The sequence below is a fragment of the Pongo abelii genome, chromosome 19 (genome assembly GCF_028885655.2).
Source record: "Pongo abelii isolate AG06213 chromosome 19, NHGRI_mPonAbe1-v2.0_pri, whole genome shotgun sequence".
Lineage (NCBI taxonomy): Eukaryota > Metazoa > Chordata > Mammalia > Primates > Hominidae > Pongo > Pongo abelii.
The window spans coordinates 78,029,019-78,048,295 of record NC_072004.2 but is presented as its reverse complement, the minus strand read 5'-3'; the positions used below and the strand labels follow the sequence as shown (position 1 = coordinate 78,048,295).

Genomic DNA, 19,277 nt, shown 5'->3' with positions numbered 1-19,277 from the left:
CCATCAAGTTGCCCCTACCTTGCATATGCCTAGGTTGTGAAGCAACACAGCCGAGAAACTTCTTTGCAAAGCACAAGTGCTAGAGCCCCTTCTCTCTGCTATTGACCTCTGCTCCCTCTCCAAGCAGCTTTCAGGGTGAAAAGCCTTGGATGGCACATGGGGAAGCCACCACAGCTGCAGGCTGCTTGCAAGGCTGAGGATAGCACAGCTCTCTAGCTGGGCACTTCCCTCCACACCCAGGAGTCAGTCAGTCAGTCAGCCAGCTGCTCTCTGACCCCCTCACCACGGGGTCTCCTGCCCAGCGCCTCACACATGTACACACACACCCCTTTGCTGACTCCAGCCTGTCTCACACCCCTGCTGGGCTCCCCCAGCACAATAGCCCTCTTGTATTCCCTGCCCCCACCAGGTCCCAGACCTGCTCCCAGGCCTGCCTGTTTTCCCAGCCTCTGGCAGGTTCCCCCTACCCAACCACAGAACTCAACAGCAACCTGAGTCCCTAGCCACTCCCTGCCCCTTTAACCCTCCTCCTCTTCCTGCGACCTCTTCTCTCCCAGCTTTCCAAAGAGCTGCAGTCCAGCCCTGGCCCTCCTCACCCCTCCCTCATCCAGTGGGCCAGGGTGGAGTCATAAGCAGACCCAGGTCTTGGCCAGCTCCTCCTGCAGCCCTGGACCCCTCAGGTGAAAGGAAAATGTTATAAATAGTTGTTTTATATTTTAAGAGAAGGCCAAGGGTGAGAAGCTTTGCCCGAAGGAGTGAATGTATTCAGTGTATTGTTAGGTACTTGTGCAAGGGATATGTTGTAGGGGCCCTCCAGGTGCTCCCCATAAAGGCAACTATGTATGACATCATATGCTGTCAGACAGCCGACAGTGTTGGAGTTTTTTCCCAATGTAGAAAATAATAGTCCTGTCTTCCAAGTGGGTGAGTTCAGAAGAGGCCTGATAGCCACCCTCTCTAATGACCCCACCCTTATTGCAGTAGTTGGCTGGCAGGAAGGGTGGCAGGACTGGTACCCTTCAGTGTTCATCCTGCCTGGGAGTCAGGTAGCCTACAGCGGTGTTCTCAAACTGGAGCCTGCATCAGCAACACCTGGAGGATGAAACAGCCTGTTAGGCCCCTCCCCTTCTGTTTCGGACGCAGTGGGAATGGGTGGGACCTGAGAGTATGCATTTCTATAAGCTCCCGGGTGATGCTGACGCTGCTGGACACCTTTGTCCATAGAGATGCTTCTCCCAGGTTCAGCCAAAAGCAGTTTTGGAGCCAGGGGAAGAGGAGATTGCTGACCTTGTAAGATAGAGGTTGATACTGAACCTCAAGCCAAAGGGGCAGTCTCTTCAAAGGTGTGCATGTGGTGAGGAGAAGGCTCTGAACCTCACACTAGTGAACTTGGGGTTCCACTACTAGATCTTGTGATCTTTTTTTAAGCTGCATTTTTTGATTCCCCTCTTATGAGCAAGCCAGGCACTTTACATATCTTATCTCTACTCCTTACTCCCACAGTGCAAAGAGATATCCCTGAAGCTTGCAGAGGTGGGGTCTAAACCCAAACCTAATTTTAAAGTCTAGGCTCTTAACCTTTCTGTGATTCTGCCTTAAGAAATGAGGCAGATAGCTTCGGCAATGAGAATGATGGAGGCAAGGAAATAGAACCCTTTTTTAGATAGCTGACATGTTCAGGTCTGCCACAGAAGTGGGGACATACAGCTCTTCCTGGTGAGTCTCCATCTAAAGCTGCCCATCTCACACTGCACGAGCCCAGTTCCTTCCCTCCTGGGCCCTTACTCCTGGATTGCTGACTCCTGGATTGCCAGGCCTTCCCTGTCCTGTTCACTGCTGTATTCCCACCAACAAGCATCATTCCTGGCACACTTGAAGATACTAAAGGTGTTGCATGAATCAACACATTCCCACGCCTGCAATGCCCCGAGACTCAGCCTGTTGCCAGGATTCTCCCCATCTACACCCTAGGTGGTCAGGTCCCTGTGTGAAGCTGGAGAACTAGAGTCAAATCAAGAGGCTGGGAAATTTACTTCTTAAAACTTATTTTAATATCCTTCTTCCCTCCCCTACCCCATTGGGAAAAGGCTAAAACAATCTGGATGGGTTTAATTACAAATTAATACATACTGTCATTGTGTAAAGTAAATCAACATTGTGGCAACAAGGGACTATTCTTGGAAAAAGTGAAACCCATATTAACAAAATATGTCATGGAAGAACCCCACTTAGTGATTTCACTGGCTGCTTGAAAGACAGTCAATGGAAAGGTCAATGTTCTGCATGTTCTCTGGGGCTTGTCCATGCCTCGGAAGAAGGTCTTGCCCAGACTCAGCCAAGCCTAGTTAGCTCCAAACAGGCCCTAGACCAAAAAAGCAAGGGAAGAGGGCATCCTTTCAATAGGATAAGGGTAGAAAGGGCAGACTGACAGATAAAATCCTGCAGCTTCACTTAAAAGCCCACGGGGAAAAAGAAGGCAGGAAGTTACTGGGAAGGCTTAAAGAAAGACGCAGCATTTTTTCAACGTTAAAAAAAAGTTAAAAACTTAAAAAACAAACAAATCAACTGCAAGATCATTGGAGAAGAAGAAAAAAGGAATAGAACTTCATTGTTTTCAGTGAGTTTGAACACGGTCTCGGCTTCATCCATGTCTTCATTGTGCAGACACCATCCTCTCAGCACTGTGCTCAACCTGTGAGACCCTTTGCTTAGCAGCTTGAAGGAAATGTTTTTTTAAAAAAGGTACTATACACACATACATAAATGCACACGTTTATATGTGCATGTGTATATACATATAAATTGCAATAAAGTAGTTTTAGAAAGCTGGGGGTACCAAGGCCTCTGGGGTTGACTTCCTTGCATTCAGAATTCCACAGGACGATACCTACCCATGAACTTCTCTCCAATTTGAAACACTCCATCTTCCCTTAAGATCGCCTGATACTGAGGAGACTGAGGCAGGTCCACAAAACAAACGAAGGTCCTAGAAAATGTGTCATCAGTGACACTGTTCACATGTGAAAGGAACACTAGAGTCATGAGTTATTTGAGAGCTCTCTACTCTTTCTGACTCCCCCTCCCTGCCCAGACAACTCGCAGGCCGGAATACTACATCTTTAAATATTTCTGGCTAAGCCCTCGCCACATATGTCAGTAACATTCCAAGCTGGCGACCACATGTTCAGGCTCTGGCTCCCTCCCTCTCTACTGAGGAGTGCTCTGCTGTTTCAAGGGCACGGTGGGGCCACCCATCTCCCATTTCAGCTCCATCTTCAGTTGATCATACATCTCAGAAACAACCAAATTAAAAAAGAAAATTGGTGCCAAAAGAATGTTCATATTTGAAACACCTATTTCTCCTTGTTTTTTTTTTTTTCTGAGACAGAGTCTCGTTCTGTCGCCTAGGCTGGAGTGCAGTGGTGCCATCTCGGCTCACTGCAACCTCTGCCTCCTGGGTTCCAGAAATTCTCCTGCCTCAGCCTCCCGGGTAGCTGGGACTAGAGGCACACGCCACCACGCCAGGCTAATTTTTGTATTTTTAGTAGAGATGGGGTTTCACCATGTTGACCAGACTGATCTCGAACTCCCGACCTCGTGATCCACCCACCTTGGCCTCCCAAAGTGCTGGGATTACAGGCGTGAGCCACCAGGCTCAGACTGAAATATCTATTTCTTTTCAGATTATTTTTAAAATTCCATTTGACGAATCTTTTAAAGTGAGCTAGACAAAGTGTGTGTGTACATGCACACACAGACACACACCACCACACACCCACAAAATTCAGAGGCTTGGGGGGAAGGTTGTTTGCTGCCAAAAGATCTAACAGAAGAAAGCTTATGTGCTGATCAAGTTTTAATAACGTGGTTAACAAGAAATGTACACCATTTAGCAAGCACACAAAGACTATGGGTAGGAACTACTGATCCCTGGAGTGTCTGGCTCCCAAGCCCATTTTCTGCCTACCTTTGGCATAGCTTCATAGTTACTACATTCAGAGAATCCAAGAGGACTGCATGGACAGATGAACCTTTATTTAAAAAAATAGCACTTCAAATAAATTAAAAGGGACAACCGTCAAGTGTTCAAATTGTGAAGAAATAGTTGAAAACCTAGAGAGACTCCAAGCTGCAGTCTTCTAACCTCATTCTTTGTCCAATGGCAAAAACCCACACATCTCAGTACTCCCACTCAATTTTTTCCCTACTGAGATGAGGGAAGCAATTGCAAACAGGAGACCAGACGGAGGAGAAAGCTGCGTCTGACTGGAATGAACATTGCCACGTACTTGCTAATACGGGTTTCACTTTATGACCAAATGTATTCTTTCAAAAATAAAAAAGGGGAGAGGGAAGCTGCATGTTTTTAAAAATTGAAATTATTTAGGGATAAAACACTAACTCTAGTGCCTTTAACGGGCAATAGCAACTTTTTTCCTCCGAAGTCAAACACCATCCCCAGCTGAGCCTTTGTGCTACAAGCTTTTCAGGAGATGTTACCTAAACTTTATTAAAAGAAAAGAACAAGTTTAAATATAGACACTGGACTAGCCCAGTCTGTATTTTCAAGTCCACATTCTTCATCTGAAGCACTGCATCAGGGACCCCCCTGAGTCTGCATGTTTTCAAGTTCACAGTACATGGAACCAGTTTTTCTTTTTAATTTTTTCCTCACTCAGAGCAGCCACACACAGTGGCCGTTGACGCTGGAACCTCGGGTGGGGCCTTTTCCTACGAGGCCTGGCCGGAGCTGCCCAAGGTTTCTCCTCAATGAGAATTGATGCTGTCATGCTCTATGGATGGGAAAAAAAGCAAGAAAATAAAAGCACCTGGTACAGGTTTCATCAGATCCATTCGGATTCGCTATGTTCCAAACCCGCTGCTGAATGCCATTTGTCCACTTTGTGTGTGTTGAACAGTTTGTGGCCTTGGAGTCGGTCTCAATTAGAAGAACTGTTATTGGACGCCCCAGAGGTTGATGCAATAGCAGCTCCAGCAGGGCTACTCGTAGAGACTGACTTTCGGATGTGAGGCAACAAGTAGGGATCACAGGCCAGCTGCTGGACATCAATGCGGTCCTCCTTTCGGTAGGCCAAGCATCGTCGAATAAACGCCTGCAAAGGAGAGTTTCTTGAAGACAGAGGCAGATAGTCTTGGCACCCCCGGACGGAACCCTAAGGCTCTCTATCGGCTGCCAGGGCCCAGAGCAAATATCAACTAAAGAGAAGGGGCCTTCCCCAGAAATCACCAGGCAAACCCAAAGAACACAAGGGAAGGAGAAGCACCAACAGCAGTACCTCTCTGCTGCCACCGACCCCTTCTCAGACAGAAAAGGCCGAGCCATTACTGAAGGGAGGAAAAAGGAAGCACGACTTCTAAATACTCCTGCCCCCAAAGCGCTAAGACCAACAGAAAAAAAAAAAAATCTCTTTTTGTCTTCGCTGGTTTGGATGGGAACAATCTAACTTCATGGTCCTCCATCTACAAACCATGGCCTCATGTGAACTTCCTGAGGAAGCGAAAATTCTGTCACCATATGAAGTGTCAGGAGACACACAACGACTAACACTATGATGTGTCACAGGTTATAAAATTATTTCCCTATGTCGTAAAGGGAAACCTGAAAAGGACTTGCATCTGCAATTAACACTGTAGACCCAAAAATGCAGTGAGTGGGGTTGCACACGAATTCCAGTTGACTACCAATATGGAGGATATGCAGTTTTAGTTTCTGTAAGTCTTAGCATAAAGGCCTTTATATAGATTATCTGTCTTTTCCTGCTTGCTTTCTTCCTATTTTTTAGCTAGTTCTGTTTAATCAGTTTCAATGTAACTATTTTAAATAAATTAATTTTAAAAAACCTAAAACGTCATTATTACAGAAACTCGGTATTTTACATGAGGGTGACAATGATGTGATGTTTCGGTACAGATAGGTTCACTGGCTCTCTCAAATGGACTGCTCTGGCGGGGGATGTCGATGCGGAGGCTGTGCATGGGTACAGCAGGCAGTATAAGGGAACTGTATTCTTTCATTTTGCTATGAGCCTAAAACTGCTCTAAAAAGCAAAGTTGATTTGAAACAAAATCTACAACATGAATCAAGCTACTGATTTTTTGGTTTTCCCCCATGTTTGATAAACAAATTAATAATACAATGCCGATCCTGGTTTTTCAAAATTAAAGACTTACAGGTACTGGCTTGGTTAAAGCATTTGGAAGATAAAAACAATTCATAGAAATGAACATAATGATCACTGGCCTTTAAAAATGAGCCTTTCTAGGTGAAAGACAAGGAATTGGGGTTAAACAGGTTATCTTGGCTTAAATACTGGTCATACTGTTTTTTAAAACTTTTTTTAGAGACAAGATCTTGTTCTGTCACCCAGGCTGGAATGCACAGGCATGATCATAGCTCACTGTAGCCTCAAATTCCTGGGCTCAAGTGATCCTCTACCTCAGCCTCCTAAGTAGCTAGGACCAAAGACGTGCCCCACCACATCCAGCTACTTTTAAAATATTTTGTAGAAATGGGTCTCACTATGTTTCCCAAGCTGGTCTCAAACTTGTGGTCTCAAGCAATCCTGCCACCTCATCTTCCCATAGGATTACAGGTGTGAGCCATGGCACTCAGCCAAGTAAACTTCATTTACCTTGAATTTTCTCTGTAGCTGCCAGTGTCAGCTCTTAAAACAGCAATCAACTCACATAGTTGCCCTGATTAAAACCTGCAACTGCCTTCCCTCACACTTACCCTCACCCTCCTGCCTCTCTTACCACCTTCCCATCTGCTCTGTGGACCTGCAAAAAGCTCATTCTCACATCTGAGCTTCTCTCTGCTAAAACGCTTTCCCCCGCAGATCTACGGCTCCTGCAAATCATGGCTCCCACCTTCATACCATTCAATATACTGCTCAAACTGTCACTTCATCTTTGAGGCCTTCCCTAACCATGCCATCAAAAAAGAGGTTTCCACCTCCTCATCCCCCTACTCTGATTTATTTCTTCATAACATGTGTCACCATCTGAAATGTATCCACTTTTTGTTTTATTGTTTTTCTTGTAAGTGCAATATAAACTCCTTAAGGGTAGAGAACTGGTCTGCAGAGTTCACTGCTACATATTCGGTTCCATCTCCACTATCCGGAACAGTGTCTTAGTGTTTCATAGGCATTCAATAAATATTTGTTGTGGGAGGACAGGAAGAGAAGAGGGTAGGATTTGGAGAAACAGGGACACAGGAGATAATGCATGGAAACATTTGGAGATACTTCTGTATTCTTCATAACAAGTTCATCTAACAGACTCTAAAGTTTTGGAGACATTTGTTCACCTATTTATTGAATAAACACGAAAATTTGACAAAAGTTATATAAAGAAATAGTCTTGAAAAACCTGACAGATTAGGAGAATGAAACATCTACCAGACAACGTATTCAAGTCCCTCAGTATCGACTCTGGGTGGCAGCTGTGGCATGGTTAGTGAGAGCAGCTAGCTAGAGAATCTGCCAAGGGTTAGGTGCTACCAGTCCTCTTAAACCTCACAACCACTCTTCTCTTTTTCTTTTTTTGAGACAGGGTCTCACTGTGTTGCTGAGGCTGGAGTGCAGTGGCTATTCATAGGTATGATCATAGCACATTACAGGTGCACAGCACTGCACCTAGCTACAAACACCTTTTAAGGAAGATGTTTTTGTCTCTGTTTTTATGGATAACGAAAAGCAGCTTAAAAGGTTTAACTTGCCTAAAGTTACACAGCTACTACTGAGTGCAGAGCTGACACCAAAATTAGGTTAACCAGGCTTCAAAGCTGAGCCTCTCTCCAGCTCTCCCAGGACAGTCAGGAAATCAGCATTTGCCTTAGGGATGTGTTATAGGACTTCTCCCTTGCAGATTTGATTTCTTGGTTATGCAGTACTTAAAACTTTTGAACAATGGGGACAGGGAGCCATCAGTCAGGAATTATAAACAACTGCTAAAGATGTTAATTCTTACCCTGTGACATGGCAGCTAAACCACTTGGAAAAGAGGCTCTCTCCTAACCTATGTCACATAAGTGCACTGTGAGGGAACAGCAGAGATCAAACACCGAAAAAAGAGATTAGACTTGTAACTGGCTGGGCACAGTGGCTCACACCTGTAATTCTAGCACTTTGGAGGCCGAGGCAGGCGGATGGCTTGAGCCTAGGAGTTCGAGATCAGCCTGGGCAACATGGCGAAACCCCTTGTCTACAAAAAATACAAAAAAATTGCCAGGAATGGTGGTGCACACCTGTAGTCCCAGATTCTTGGGAGGCAGAGGGGGGAGGATCACCTGAGCCTGGGGAGGTTGAGGCTGTGGTGAGCCGTGATAGTGCCACTGCACTCCAGACAGGGTGACAGAGTGAGACTCTGTCTCAAACCAACAACAACAAAAGACTTATAACTGCTCACTTTGACTTTAAAAATGCTAAATGACCACAGCACCCAGTAGGGCTGGCTACCACTCATCTAAGTAGAACTGGTTAATAAATAGAGATAAATAAAATAGCAAGGAAAAAGTAGGCTGGCTACTAGAATCTTGGTTTACAGATGTGGCAAGGATGAGTGATTATTTATAGCTTCCTTTTCACCACTTCCCATTCCATGTTTCCTTTGCCCCGCTGAGTTTTTTACGCCCTCACCAACTGCAACAGAATTTACTGCTTACCATTCACTTGACATTTAACCCTATAATGTTGATATGGTTTGGCTGTGTCCCCACTCAAATCTCATCTTGAATCGTAGTTCCCATAATCCCATGTCATGGGAGGGACCTGGTGGGAGGTAACTGAATCATGGGGGTGGTTACCTAAGTTTCCTAAGGTCTCCCCAGCCATGCTGAGCTGAGTCAATTAAACCTCTTTCCTTTATAAATTACCCAGTCTTGGGTATATCTTTATTAGCAGCATGAGAACAGACTAATACAAATGCCTTAGTAATCTTATATAATTTCTCCTACATGGGCATTAGCTCCCCAAATTAATCATAATCCCTGAATACAGATGAAGCTGGGTATCTTTCATGACATCCACACACCTGTTCTCCCTCAATTGGAGTCTGCTCTCCCTCCCCTTCTGACTCTAGGGAGCCTTTCCAGATTAAAACACCCACCTATCAACATTCCTTCTACTGGAACTGGGGATGGGATGGTCAGGGTGTCAGCAATGTTCTTCTGTCAAGTGTTCTTAGGAACATTAATTCATGCCTATCCTAATATTTTTATTAACTGCTGAATTTCACACTGAAGAATCCATCCACTATTACCCAAAAAAGTAATACAGAAAGCAAAGCAGTCGTTTCTGTTGGCCAATGGGTCAAACAAAACTTACCTTTGCTTCAGGTGTTACTACTGGCTTTGGCGGGAACTGCACTTCAGTAGCTTTAAGAATCGTATTCTCTTGTAGGATGTCTTGCTGAGACTGGTTATGGCCAAAAGGCTGTCACATAAAAACAAACAAATAAGGTGGGCCTCTGATGAAAATTAAAGAGAAAACAATTCAATACCACAGGGAAGGAAAAGGATAAGACATCTTCTAATTTGAATTGCTGCAAGGAACTCTGGAGACAATCCCCTCTAGTTCTCTCACTTTATAGATAAAGGGGGTGAGAGCTCAGAGTGTATGTAACTTGCTCACAGTTCAACTACCAGGTCAAAGCAGAGTGGGGACCAGAAGCAGCATCTCCTATATCCTAATGCTCTGCTAAGCTTTGATCACACCAGAGAAAAGGGAGATCTAGAGCAGGACCCAGCAACCTCACCTGCTCTGAGGGATACATGCGGCCCTAAGAAATACACACCTGTGCCTCACGCCAACTCAAGAAACAGAAAAAGAGAAGGAAAGGAAGTCAAAACCAAGAGGGGGAAGGACAGAGTGGGAAAAAGAAAGAGTTGGAGTTACTTAATGGCTTCATCTATGCCGAGCTGCCATTTCCTTTGTCTTTTTTTTTTTCTTTTTTTTTGAGACGGAGTCTCGCTCTGTCGCCCAGACTAGAGTACAGTGGCACGATCTCAGCTCAGTGAAAGCTCCACCTCCCAGGTTCATGCCATTCTCCTGCCTCAGCCTCCCGAGTAGCTGGGACTACAGGCACCCGTCACCATGCCTGGCTAATTTTGTTGTTGTTGTTGTTGTTTTGGTAATTTTGGTAGAGACGGGGTTTCACCATGTTACTCAGGATGGTCTCGATCTCCTGACCCCGTGATCCACCTGCCTCGGCCTCCCAAAGTGCTGGGATTACAGGTGTGAGCCACCACGCCCGGCCACCGAGCTGCCATTTTCTAATAAACTCTTAAAAACAAGTTCAACTCAAGTCTCTCTATACTGGTTCTACTGAGATCTCTCTCAAACAGTTATTTCTAGATAATTTCTACTACTGTTACCAGCAGCAATTCAACATTGTCAGGGAATGTAAATAATAATTAAGCCTACTACCTCTGAATAGTTTCCCTGTTTTAGAGAAGTGAGATAGAAAAAAAAAGAAAGAAAGACCAAGGAGAAGCTAAAGAAGAAGGTATAATCTGAATTAAGAGCCTGGTCTGGGGAATGTAATCAAAATATTAAGAATTCAAAGGAGACACAGAACTCCCATCTGGCTTATACCCACAGCCTACTGGGAAACACTGAAACATACAAACACACAAAAACAGCAACAGGAACATAAATACACAAATGGATCCTAATATATACATTTATAAGGCATGTTCACAAGGAAAAACAAATATGACAGTTCATTAGGTGTAGTGTACCACTTGTTGAAATATGTCACCTTGATCAGAGGTAACAATGAATACGTCCTGACACCATCTCCCCAGTATAGAAATATAAAGCACGCTTTCATTAATAATAGGTTCAACTACTGGGATGGCTGGCGATAAAGATTCTGGGGATATTTTGAGTTTTGGTTCTTGGGGCCCCCAGGTTCTTGGGAAGATTGTATACTTTAATAAATAAACGATTTTTGTAAATCCCTATACATACTATCAGAATAAATACATGTTCCAGATCTAATTGAGAACAGCAAAAGTGCATGTTTTTAACAGCCCAGCAGAACTCATTAGGTGCCCTAGGGTTGAGGATTTCTGCTTACGAATAAGCTTGTATTAAGTCTGTATTTTCTTTAAACCACTCCTTTCAGGATTCTATTTTGTATAACCCAACAATTAACTCCAAGAGACTAATCCATACCAAGGCACTGTGTGTGTGTGTGCCACCCAAGAAAGAGATTAAGCTTCTCCATCAACCTTCTAACTTACCTTCCTTCCATAAAGACACTGATAGAAGATCACACCCACTGACCACACATCAACTTTATTTGAGATCTTTGGTGGTTCTTTCCCAACCACAAAACACTCTGGTGGTAAATACCTGGGACAAAAAAGAAATATAAATTATTAGAATAATGATCATATAAGTTTAAGACATGTACAAAAAGACAAAATAAAATATCTTGTTGAAAATAGAAATATCTTTTTTTTTTTTTTTTTTTTTGAGACAGGGTCTTGCTCTGTCACCCAGGCTGAGTACAGTGGCGTGATCACGGCTCGCTACAGCCTCAACCTCCCGAGCTCAGGTGGTTCCCCCACCTCAGCCTCCTAAGTAGCTGGGATTAAAGGCAGGCACCACCATGCCTGGGTAGTTTTTTAAAAAAATTTGTAGCAGTGGGGTCTCACTGTGTTGCCCAGGCTAGTCTCAAACTCCTGGACTCAAGTGATCCTCCCACCTCGACCTCCTAAAGTGCTGGGATTATAGGTGTGACCCACCACACCTGGCCAAAATATATGAATTTTAACAGTCAACTTAGATCTATATGGAGAGTCAATGGAAAGACACTCTAGGCGGGGTGTGGTAATCCCAGCACTTTGGGAGGACAAGGCCAGCAGATCGCTTGAACTCAAGAATTCGAGACCAGCCTGGGCAGCATGGCGAAACCCTATCTCTACTAAAAATACAAAAATTAGCTGGGCCTGGTAGCACAGCCCTGTAGCTCCAGCTACTTGGGAAGCTGAGGTGGGAGGATCACCTGAGCCTGGGGGAGGTTGACTGCAGTGAGCCAAGATCATGTCATTGCACTCCAGCAACAGAGTTAGACCCCCATCTCAAAGTAAGAAAAGACACTCTAACTTAGGGAGGCAGTAATGTCCCTATAGGGCATCAAAATACAGTTCTCAATTTCCTAAGAGTGGTAAATATTCTCACTAGTCCCACTTCACTCATGATCTCGGCTCACTGCAACCTCTGCCTCCCAGGTTCAAGCGATTCTCCTGCCTCAGCCACCCAAGTAGCTGGGAATACAGGCATGTGCCACCACGCTGGGCTAATTTTTTGTATTTTTAGTAGAGATAGAGTTTCACCGTGTTAGCCAGGATGGTCTCGATTTCCTGACCTCGTGATCCACCCACCTCAGCCTCCCAAAGTGCTGGGATTACAGGCGTGAGCCACTGTACCCGGCCAGTTCTTGATTTTTTAATATACATAACTTAAATATGATCTTGGATAAGTATAACCTTAATTCTAAAATGACAATTTAAATGTATTTATAACTTTTTTATGGCAGTGGCAGGGAAGAATAGGAGTTGTTGAACTCATCCAAATGCAGAAAAATAAGTTAGCAAGATTTTTTTTTTTTTTTGAGACAGAGTGTCGCTCCATTGCCAGGCTGGAGTGTAGTGGTGCGACCTCAGCTCACTGCAACCTCCGAATAAATGGGATTACAGGCGTGCATCACCACGCCCAGCTAATTTTTTTATTTTTAGTATACACGGGGTTTCACCATGTTGGCCAGGACGGTCTCGATTTCTTGACCTCATGATCCGCCCGCCTTGGCCTCCCAAAGTGCTGCAATTACAGGCATGAGCCACCACACCTGGCTAGCAAGATTTTTAGAATATAAAAAGCCCTGTCACTTGATTGTACATGTCTGGCAAATCCCTTTCTAGGTCTCAGTTTCTCCACCTGTAAGTGAATGAAATTAATTCTTCATCCAAATAATACTGAAAATAATAAGCATTCTAACTTACTATCAAGGATTTTGAGAGGAGAGTAAAAGACAGCTCTATGATACTAAACTGTGCTAAAAATATATATATATAGTTGTATATTCCATCACAATCAAAATCCCCATACAAAAAAACAATTATTCTCAAGGCATAGTCTATGGGTCACTTCTTTAAAATAAGTATTCAGCCAGGCGTGGTGGCTCACGCCTATATTCCCAGCACTTTGGGAGGCCGAGGCGGGTGGATCATCTGACATCAGGAGTTCAAGACTAGCCTGGCCAACATGGTGAAACCCCGTCTCTACTAAAAATACAAAAAAATTAGCTGGGCATGGTGGCGGGTGCCTGCAAACCCAGCTACTTGGGAGGCTGAGGCAGAAGAATCGCTTGAACTCAGGAGGCGGAGGCTGCAGTGAGTTGAGATCACACCATTGCACTCCAGCCCGGGCAACAAGAGTGAAACTCCGTCTCAAATAAATAAATAAATAAATAAATAATAAATGAAGTATTCCACGTAGAAGAATTCTGTAACCAGTAAATACTGCAAATAGTTACTTATAATTTGTTATACCCTTCAGGATTATTTTTATCTGACATACTGAGGATAGTGATTACGACAGTATTTCTACCAATTTGGAGACTCTTCAAACCTTCATAGAAACCTGTAACACTTAATCTTCTCAGAAGCCCTGTCTTAAATTATTAAAAATCTCAACTATAATCTAAAGTAGAAAGAACAGTAAAATGACCCCCTAAGTAAGCACCATCCAGCTTCAAGAATTATCAACATGTGGCCAATCTCCACCATTTCTCCCAACAGACTACTTTGAAGCAAAATCCCTAGCATCGCATAATTTTTATTTAAATTCTAATCACTGAATTTTTGTAGGTAAGCAACTACAGCAGTAACTATTTTAAATGCGAAAAAACTGTGCCTTAAAAAAAAAAAAGATCAAACACAAAGCTCAAATCCAAATTCCAATGAATTTATATAGCAGAGGTATAGACCTGTTTCCAGAATTTTCAGCAGCAGATATTTTTGTATCACTTAGTGACAGGAACACTAGCCCACAATAACCACCACAGTGAATAAACATTGTAAATGTAGCTTCTATTTTAAATCTATAATTTCAAAGTTTTAATTTAGGGACTGACTTTTTACTACAGGTACCATTTCCACAAGCAGAAGGAGCAACAGAAACCGGGGCATTGTGTCCATGGTGTTACTGGCAGGCTTCACGATGAGCACAGGGCTGATGCTGTGTTGTGCACACCATGCCCCTCTGCTTCCTCCTCTACCTCTGATTCCCAGACAGTCAGTACTCTCTGCTAAGGCCTAGGACCCTCCAGTTCCAAAGATAAAGTGATTTGACCACCTTCCCTAGGGTACAAATAACATGTGTTGCCCCTCCGTTGGTGCTATAGAGCCTTCTCTTGCAACTCTAGAAGCAAATCCCTCATCCCATTAAGCCATGAAGAGAGACTTGCATTTGGACTAAAAAAAAAATTGGGGGCCATTCTTTATATACACCAATATGTGGCTTATGTGACCACCTCAAAATGGAAGAGGAAGCTTTATTAACACACTTTTACAACCACAGAGTTAAAGGCCTGAGTTTCAGGTATCTTTTATGGTTCTAATGGCCAAAGGTAATAGTACGCAGAAATAGAAGCATAAAACTGGCAGGCAGAGCTAGCTTGGGTGGGGGTGGCTAGGGGAAGACAGGTGACAAGAGATGTGAAGAAATGTGCCTCAAAAACTTTTAGATCATGGCTAACAGACATGGATAAACTTCTGGTAAATTGTAGTCACTTTTTCCTGTATAGATTTCATATGCGCTATAGTTATGTTTCATCCTGATCTTCGTAACTCCCTACAGTCCAACATCCTCAGGCAACTCTTGAGACAAATCCCTTATCCCATTAACCCATGAAGAGAGACCCCATTAACCCATAAAGAGAGACCTGTATTTGGACGGAAAGATTTTGGGGCCATTCTTTATATACACCACATGAGCAACCTTGTTCTCTACTGACTTGCAAGGCCAACTCTGTACAAAAACATACATTTCAAATACCTGGACATATGTAAGCTCTCCTTCTTAAGGGTTTTCAAGAAAGGAAAGAAAAATTAAGACAAATTAATGTAAATACCAAGAGTCAAACTGCTGAAAAGACAGTAATGATTTGGGGAGAAAGTCTGCTTTGGTTTATAGCATTTTTGCCTAGCAGATAGCATACAGCAATTAATTCATTATCAACACTTCAGCATAGCAGAGCCACATCTCTATAGCCAACCTGGCAGAGCTCCTGGATACCTACCAATAAGTACCAGCACCTTGTGATGTTAGCTCCATGCCATCCACTGAATTGTAGCTATCATCATCCATGATCTTCGAAAGACCAAAATCTGTAATTTTTATCTCTCCACACGCTGTACCATTTACTAAAAGAATATTACCTAAAAAATAAAAACCTTCATGAATAAGCAGAGACTTACTGATTAAGAGAAAAACCCAAAGTAATAGCAGATAAGAAGGCGACAACTGAACTCAAACTCTTGCAAAATCAAACATCCAAATCCTGGGAATCAAGCAATCTGGACTCTGGATAGTCAGGGAGAGTCCTCAGCATCTGCTGAAACTTCTATTTTCCAAGAATCACCTGCTTAATGTGCCAAAACCACCACTATGATGAGCTCTGGAAATAAAAATAACTGGCCAAAGTAAAATATCCTTGTTCACTTGGTCAAAACTGACGGGAAACTTTCATCTGAACTTTCAGTGAGGATCTCTAAACTACCCTGTTTAGAACAGCACTTGGGGTGTGGGGGAGGAATCAAAGAAAACATGTAAGGAAACCAAAGCTAGCACCACAGCACCGCCTACAGCTCCCATTGCAGGAAAGTGTTGAATTCAGTTATGGAAAATTCATTCACAAAATAGCCATCTTTTAAAAAATTTCTTCATCATAATTAATGTTTTAGTCATCTGAATTGTATTAGAACATTAGAGAATAGTCAATGAGACGCAATATGCATCTACCAGAAGAGTAAAGCAAAGTTTACAATTTTGCAACACCAGAAGGTAAATGTGGACCATCTTCCTAATGCCCAAGCTAAGCTGTTAGAGTTGTCTATAGAACTATGCAGATTTCTAAAACACAGCTGAAGATAACAATAAAAAATAGAGGTAAGGACTCTAGCTGCCCTGTACTCTTTGCTGATGAACATCAAAGCTAGATAATAACCATACAAAAAGATGAAAAATTCTGCTTGAAATTTATTGAAATGGGAGGCATATAAGTAAAAATAAGTTATTAATTTGGGGGCTCTTATCAAAGAGACCTGAAGCAGAGGGACTGTTATGTAGTAGGAGTCATGGGAAAAAAACAAAACTGAACTTGCTGGAACAGTTCTTTCTTAATGAGACTTACATCATGAACTGCCCTGGCTCCAAAGATAAAGGTATTGTTTCTCCAGAGTATTTAATCCAACACACCCTCCTAACCCAGTGCTGCTTGGCCAGGACTCTTTTTTCCCACACCTACCCAGGCAATCAAAAGTCAGATGTTATTAGCCTTTCTTGGCTGCTGTGAAATTCTCTAACTTTATCAAATTAAAAGTCACTTATAAGACCAAAGAAAACCCACTAATACTGTCTCCTAAAAGGTAGACATACCTGGTTTGAGGTCATAGTGTATGATGGGAGGTTTTATTTCATTTAAGTACTTTAAAGCATTCACAATCTGCATGATAATGGACCGGGCCTCTTTCTCCGACATTAATTTGTGCTGTTTCAGGTAGAAGTCCAGATCATTTCCCTCACAGTATTCTAATACTGTACAAAACCTAAAGACAAATAAACCAACATTTAACCATGGAATAAGAGCAAGCAGATTAAGACTACCTAAATCAGTCCCACGTGAAAACTTCAGGTCATCAGCTTCTCACTCCTTTCTTCTTTGTTCCTTAAAATACTCTTCAATTGTTTATTCAGTATTAGCTGAGGGGTTTCTAGTAAGAAACTGCTTATTCTCTTCAAGAGTTTCCACACCTTCAATGTTGGAATCTGTTGTGCTCAAGTTCACCCATGGCAGACCTCTTCTTGAGTCTAGACTATAAGAATACTGATAAGAACTATAATGTATTTAAGCTAGGTATCTTCTTGGAAGGGGCTCCTTTACACACCCATGCCACACATCCACGTCTAAACAACCAGAATGTGATCAAGTACACAATTCTCTCTTCTTTTTTTTGAGACTCCGTCTCACTCTGCTGCCTAGGTTGGAGTGCAGTGGCACAATTTCAGCTAGGTACACAATTCGTACTGCAAACATTTTACATAGCCCTGAGTGCTGGCAATGAGGAAGAATCTAGAGTCTGCCCACGTCCCAAAAACTGACTGCATGCTACATCTTCTGACAGCTTGGCACAATACTGCACTATAATTTCTCTTAAACACAAGGTGTAAAAGAGCTTGTAAAGTATAGTATCTATGGTTCTAACAAATGTATGTGGGTTCTCTTCCTTCCCTTATGTCAATATGTCATACAGACCCAAACATAAAACCATATGCCATTGGTGGCATCACAGGTCATGTGTCTATCTTCCAAGGCATTATACTCTGAAGTAAGGTGTCCTGAACTGTTGGAATATCCCTGAGGGATGAATACGTTTTGAAGTTTTCTAAGTTGTGACAATGTGGGTGTATCAGTCAGGGTTTAGCCTGGAAAAAAAAACCACCTGAACATTTAAAACAGAGAGACTTTAATTCAGGGAAGTGATCATACAGATGATGGAAGAGCTGAGAAGACAAACTGGTCAGTGAGGCACCCTAGAGATCATCTACAGCAGGAAGCCATTAGCACCCTCAGGCAAGCAGGCCAGAAGGGAGGAGATAGTGAAACCAGAACCCAGGGTCACCAGGGGAAACTAGAATTGCGGGGAGGGAGGGGAGGTGGAGACCCCCTCCCATTTCTGCCTTCCCATTGGCTGAAACCAGCAGAACACCAATGGACACATGGGCCTGATAAACACAGCCTACAAGGGCTAACCCCCCGAAGATACAGAGCAGCAAAAGGGCGAGGAACAGAACTGAGAGCAAACAGGCTCAGGACTAGCACTATGGGCCACTGAGCAATTTGAGGCCTTCATAAAGCACTGCAATTGAATATGGACACACATGGTCCTGTGGACTCCACAAACTTGAACAATATCTTACGTATCTTATGAAACATAGCAGGGCATGCTAGCACCCTATTTGAAAACAAATGTCTGCTGTAATCCCAGCAATTTGGGAGGCAGAGATGGGTGGATCACTTGAGGCCAGGAGTTTGAGACCAGCCTGGCCAACATAGTGAAACTCTGTCTCTACTAAAAATACAAAAAATTGGCCAGGTATGGTGGTGCATGCCTGTAATCCCAGCTACTTGGGAGGCTGAGGCAGGAGAATTGCTTGAACCCATGAGGTGGAGGTTGCAGTGAGCCAAGATCATGCCACTGCACTACTGCCTGGGCAACAGAGCAAGACTCCATCTCAAATAAAATAAAATTAAAAAAAGAAATGTCTGAAATTTATAGATTCCTCTGATCTGAGATTCTGAAATCTGAAATATAGACTCATGCTCAATGGAATGATTCTTTGACCCAAATGCAAGTTGAAAATAAAGCTTCACTTTCAGCTGGGCGTGGTGGCTCAAGCCTGTAATGCCAGGACTTTGGGAGGCCCAGGCGGGCGGATCACAAGGTCAGGAGTTCAAGACCAGCCTGCCCAGCATGGTGAAACCCTGTCTCTACTAAAAATACAAAAATTAGCCAGGCATGGTGGCGTGCATCTGTAATCCTAGCTACGTGGGAGGTAGAAGAATCGCTTGAACCTGGGAGGTGGAGGTTGCAGTGAGCCAAGATTGCACCACTGCACTCCAGCCTGGGCAACAGAGCAAGACTCCATCTCAAAAAAAAAAGGAAAACAACCCAAAAAAAAGAAAGAAAAGAAAAGAAAGCCTCACTTTTAATACACAAACAATTCTCAGAAGATGTTCTAAAAATCATGGTCTGACTTATTTTTGGTGAAAATTCATCATACATACAATAGGAAGAACAAAGTAATCAACTCAAGAATAGTATAGAACCAACTCAATTTCTCACATTAGTTAAAAGTGTGTATACAATTCAAAACAGCAGATAATTTGAGCCTGATATTTATCTTTGAAATAGTTCTTGAACTTAATAGTTCAGAGGGGGGGGGTCTACCTAGTATTCA

At 43.1% G+C, this 19,277-nt stretch overlaps 1 protein-coding gene across 14 annotated transcripts in view; it reads right to left on the bottom strand.

The window, feature by feature from the left end:
* Positions 1 to 4,014: 4,014 nt before the first annotated feature.
* The window catches only part of TLK2 (tousled like kinase 2), a 135,555-nt gene continuing 120,292 nt past the window's right edge, over positions 4,015 to 19,277 (bottom strand). For all 14 annotated transcript variants that reach the window (XM_054537219.2, XM_054537220.2, XM_024234905.3 and 11 more), the window contains 5 exons: positions 16,695 to 16,864; positions 15,337 to 15,475; positions 11,273 to 11,384; positions 9,351 to 9,458; positions 4,015 to 5,114 (listed from right to left, as the gene is read on the bottom strand). In XM_054537219.2, coding sequence (XP_054393194.1) covers positions 4,941 to 5,114; positions 9,351 to 9,458; positions 11,273 to 11,384; positions 15,337 to 15,475; positions 16,695 to 16,864 — 703 coding nt within the window. In that variant the 3' untranslated portion in view covers positions 4,015 to 4,940. The remainder of the gene's footprint in view (positions 5,115 to 9,350; positions 9,459 to 11,272; positions 11,385 to 15,336; positions 15,476 to 16,694; positions 16,865 to 19,277) is intronic.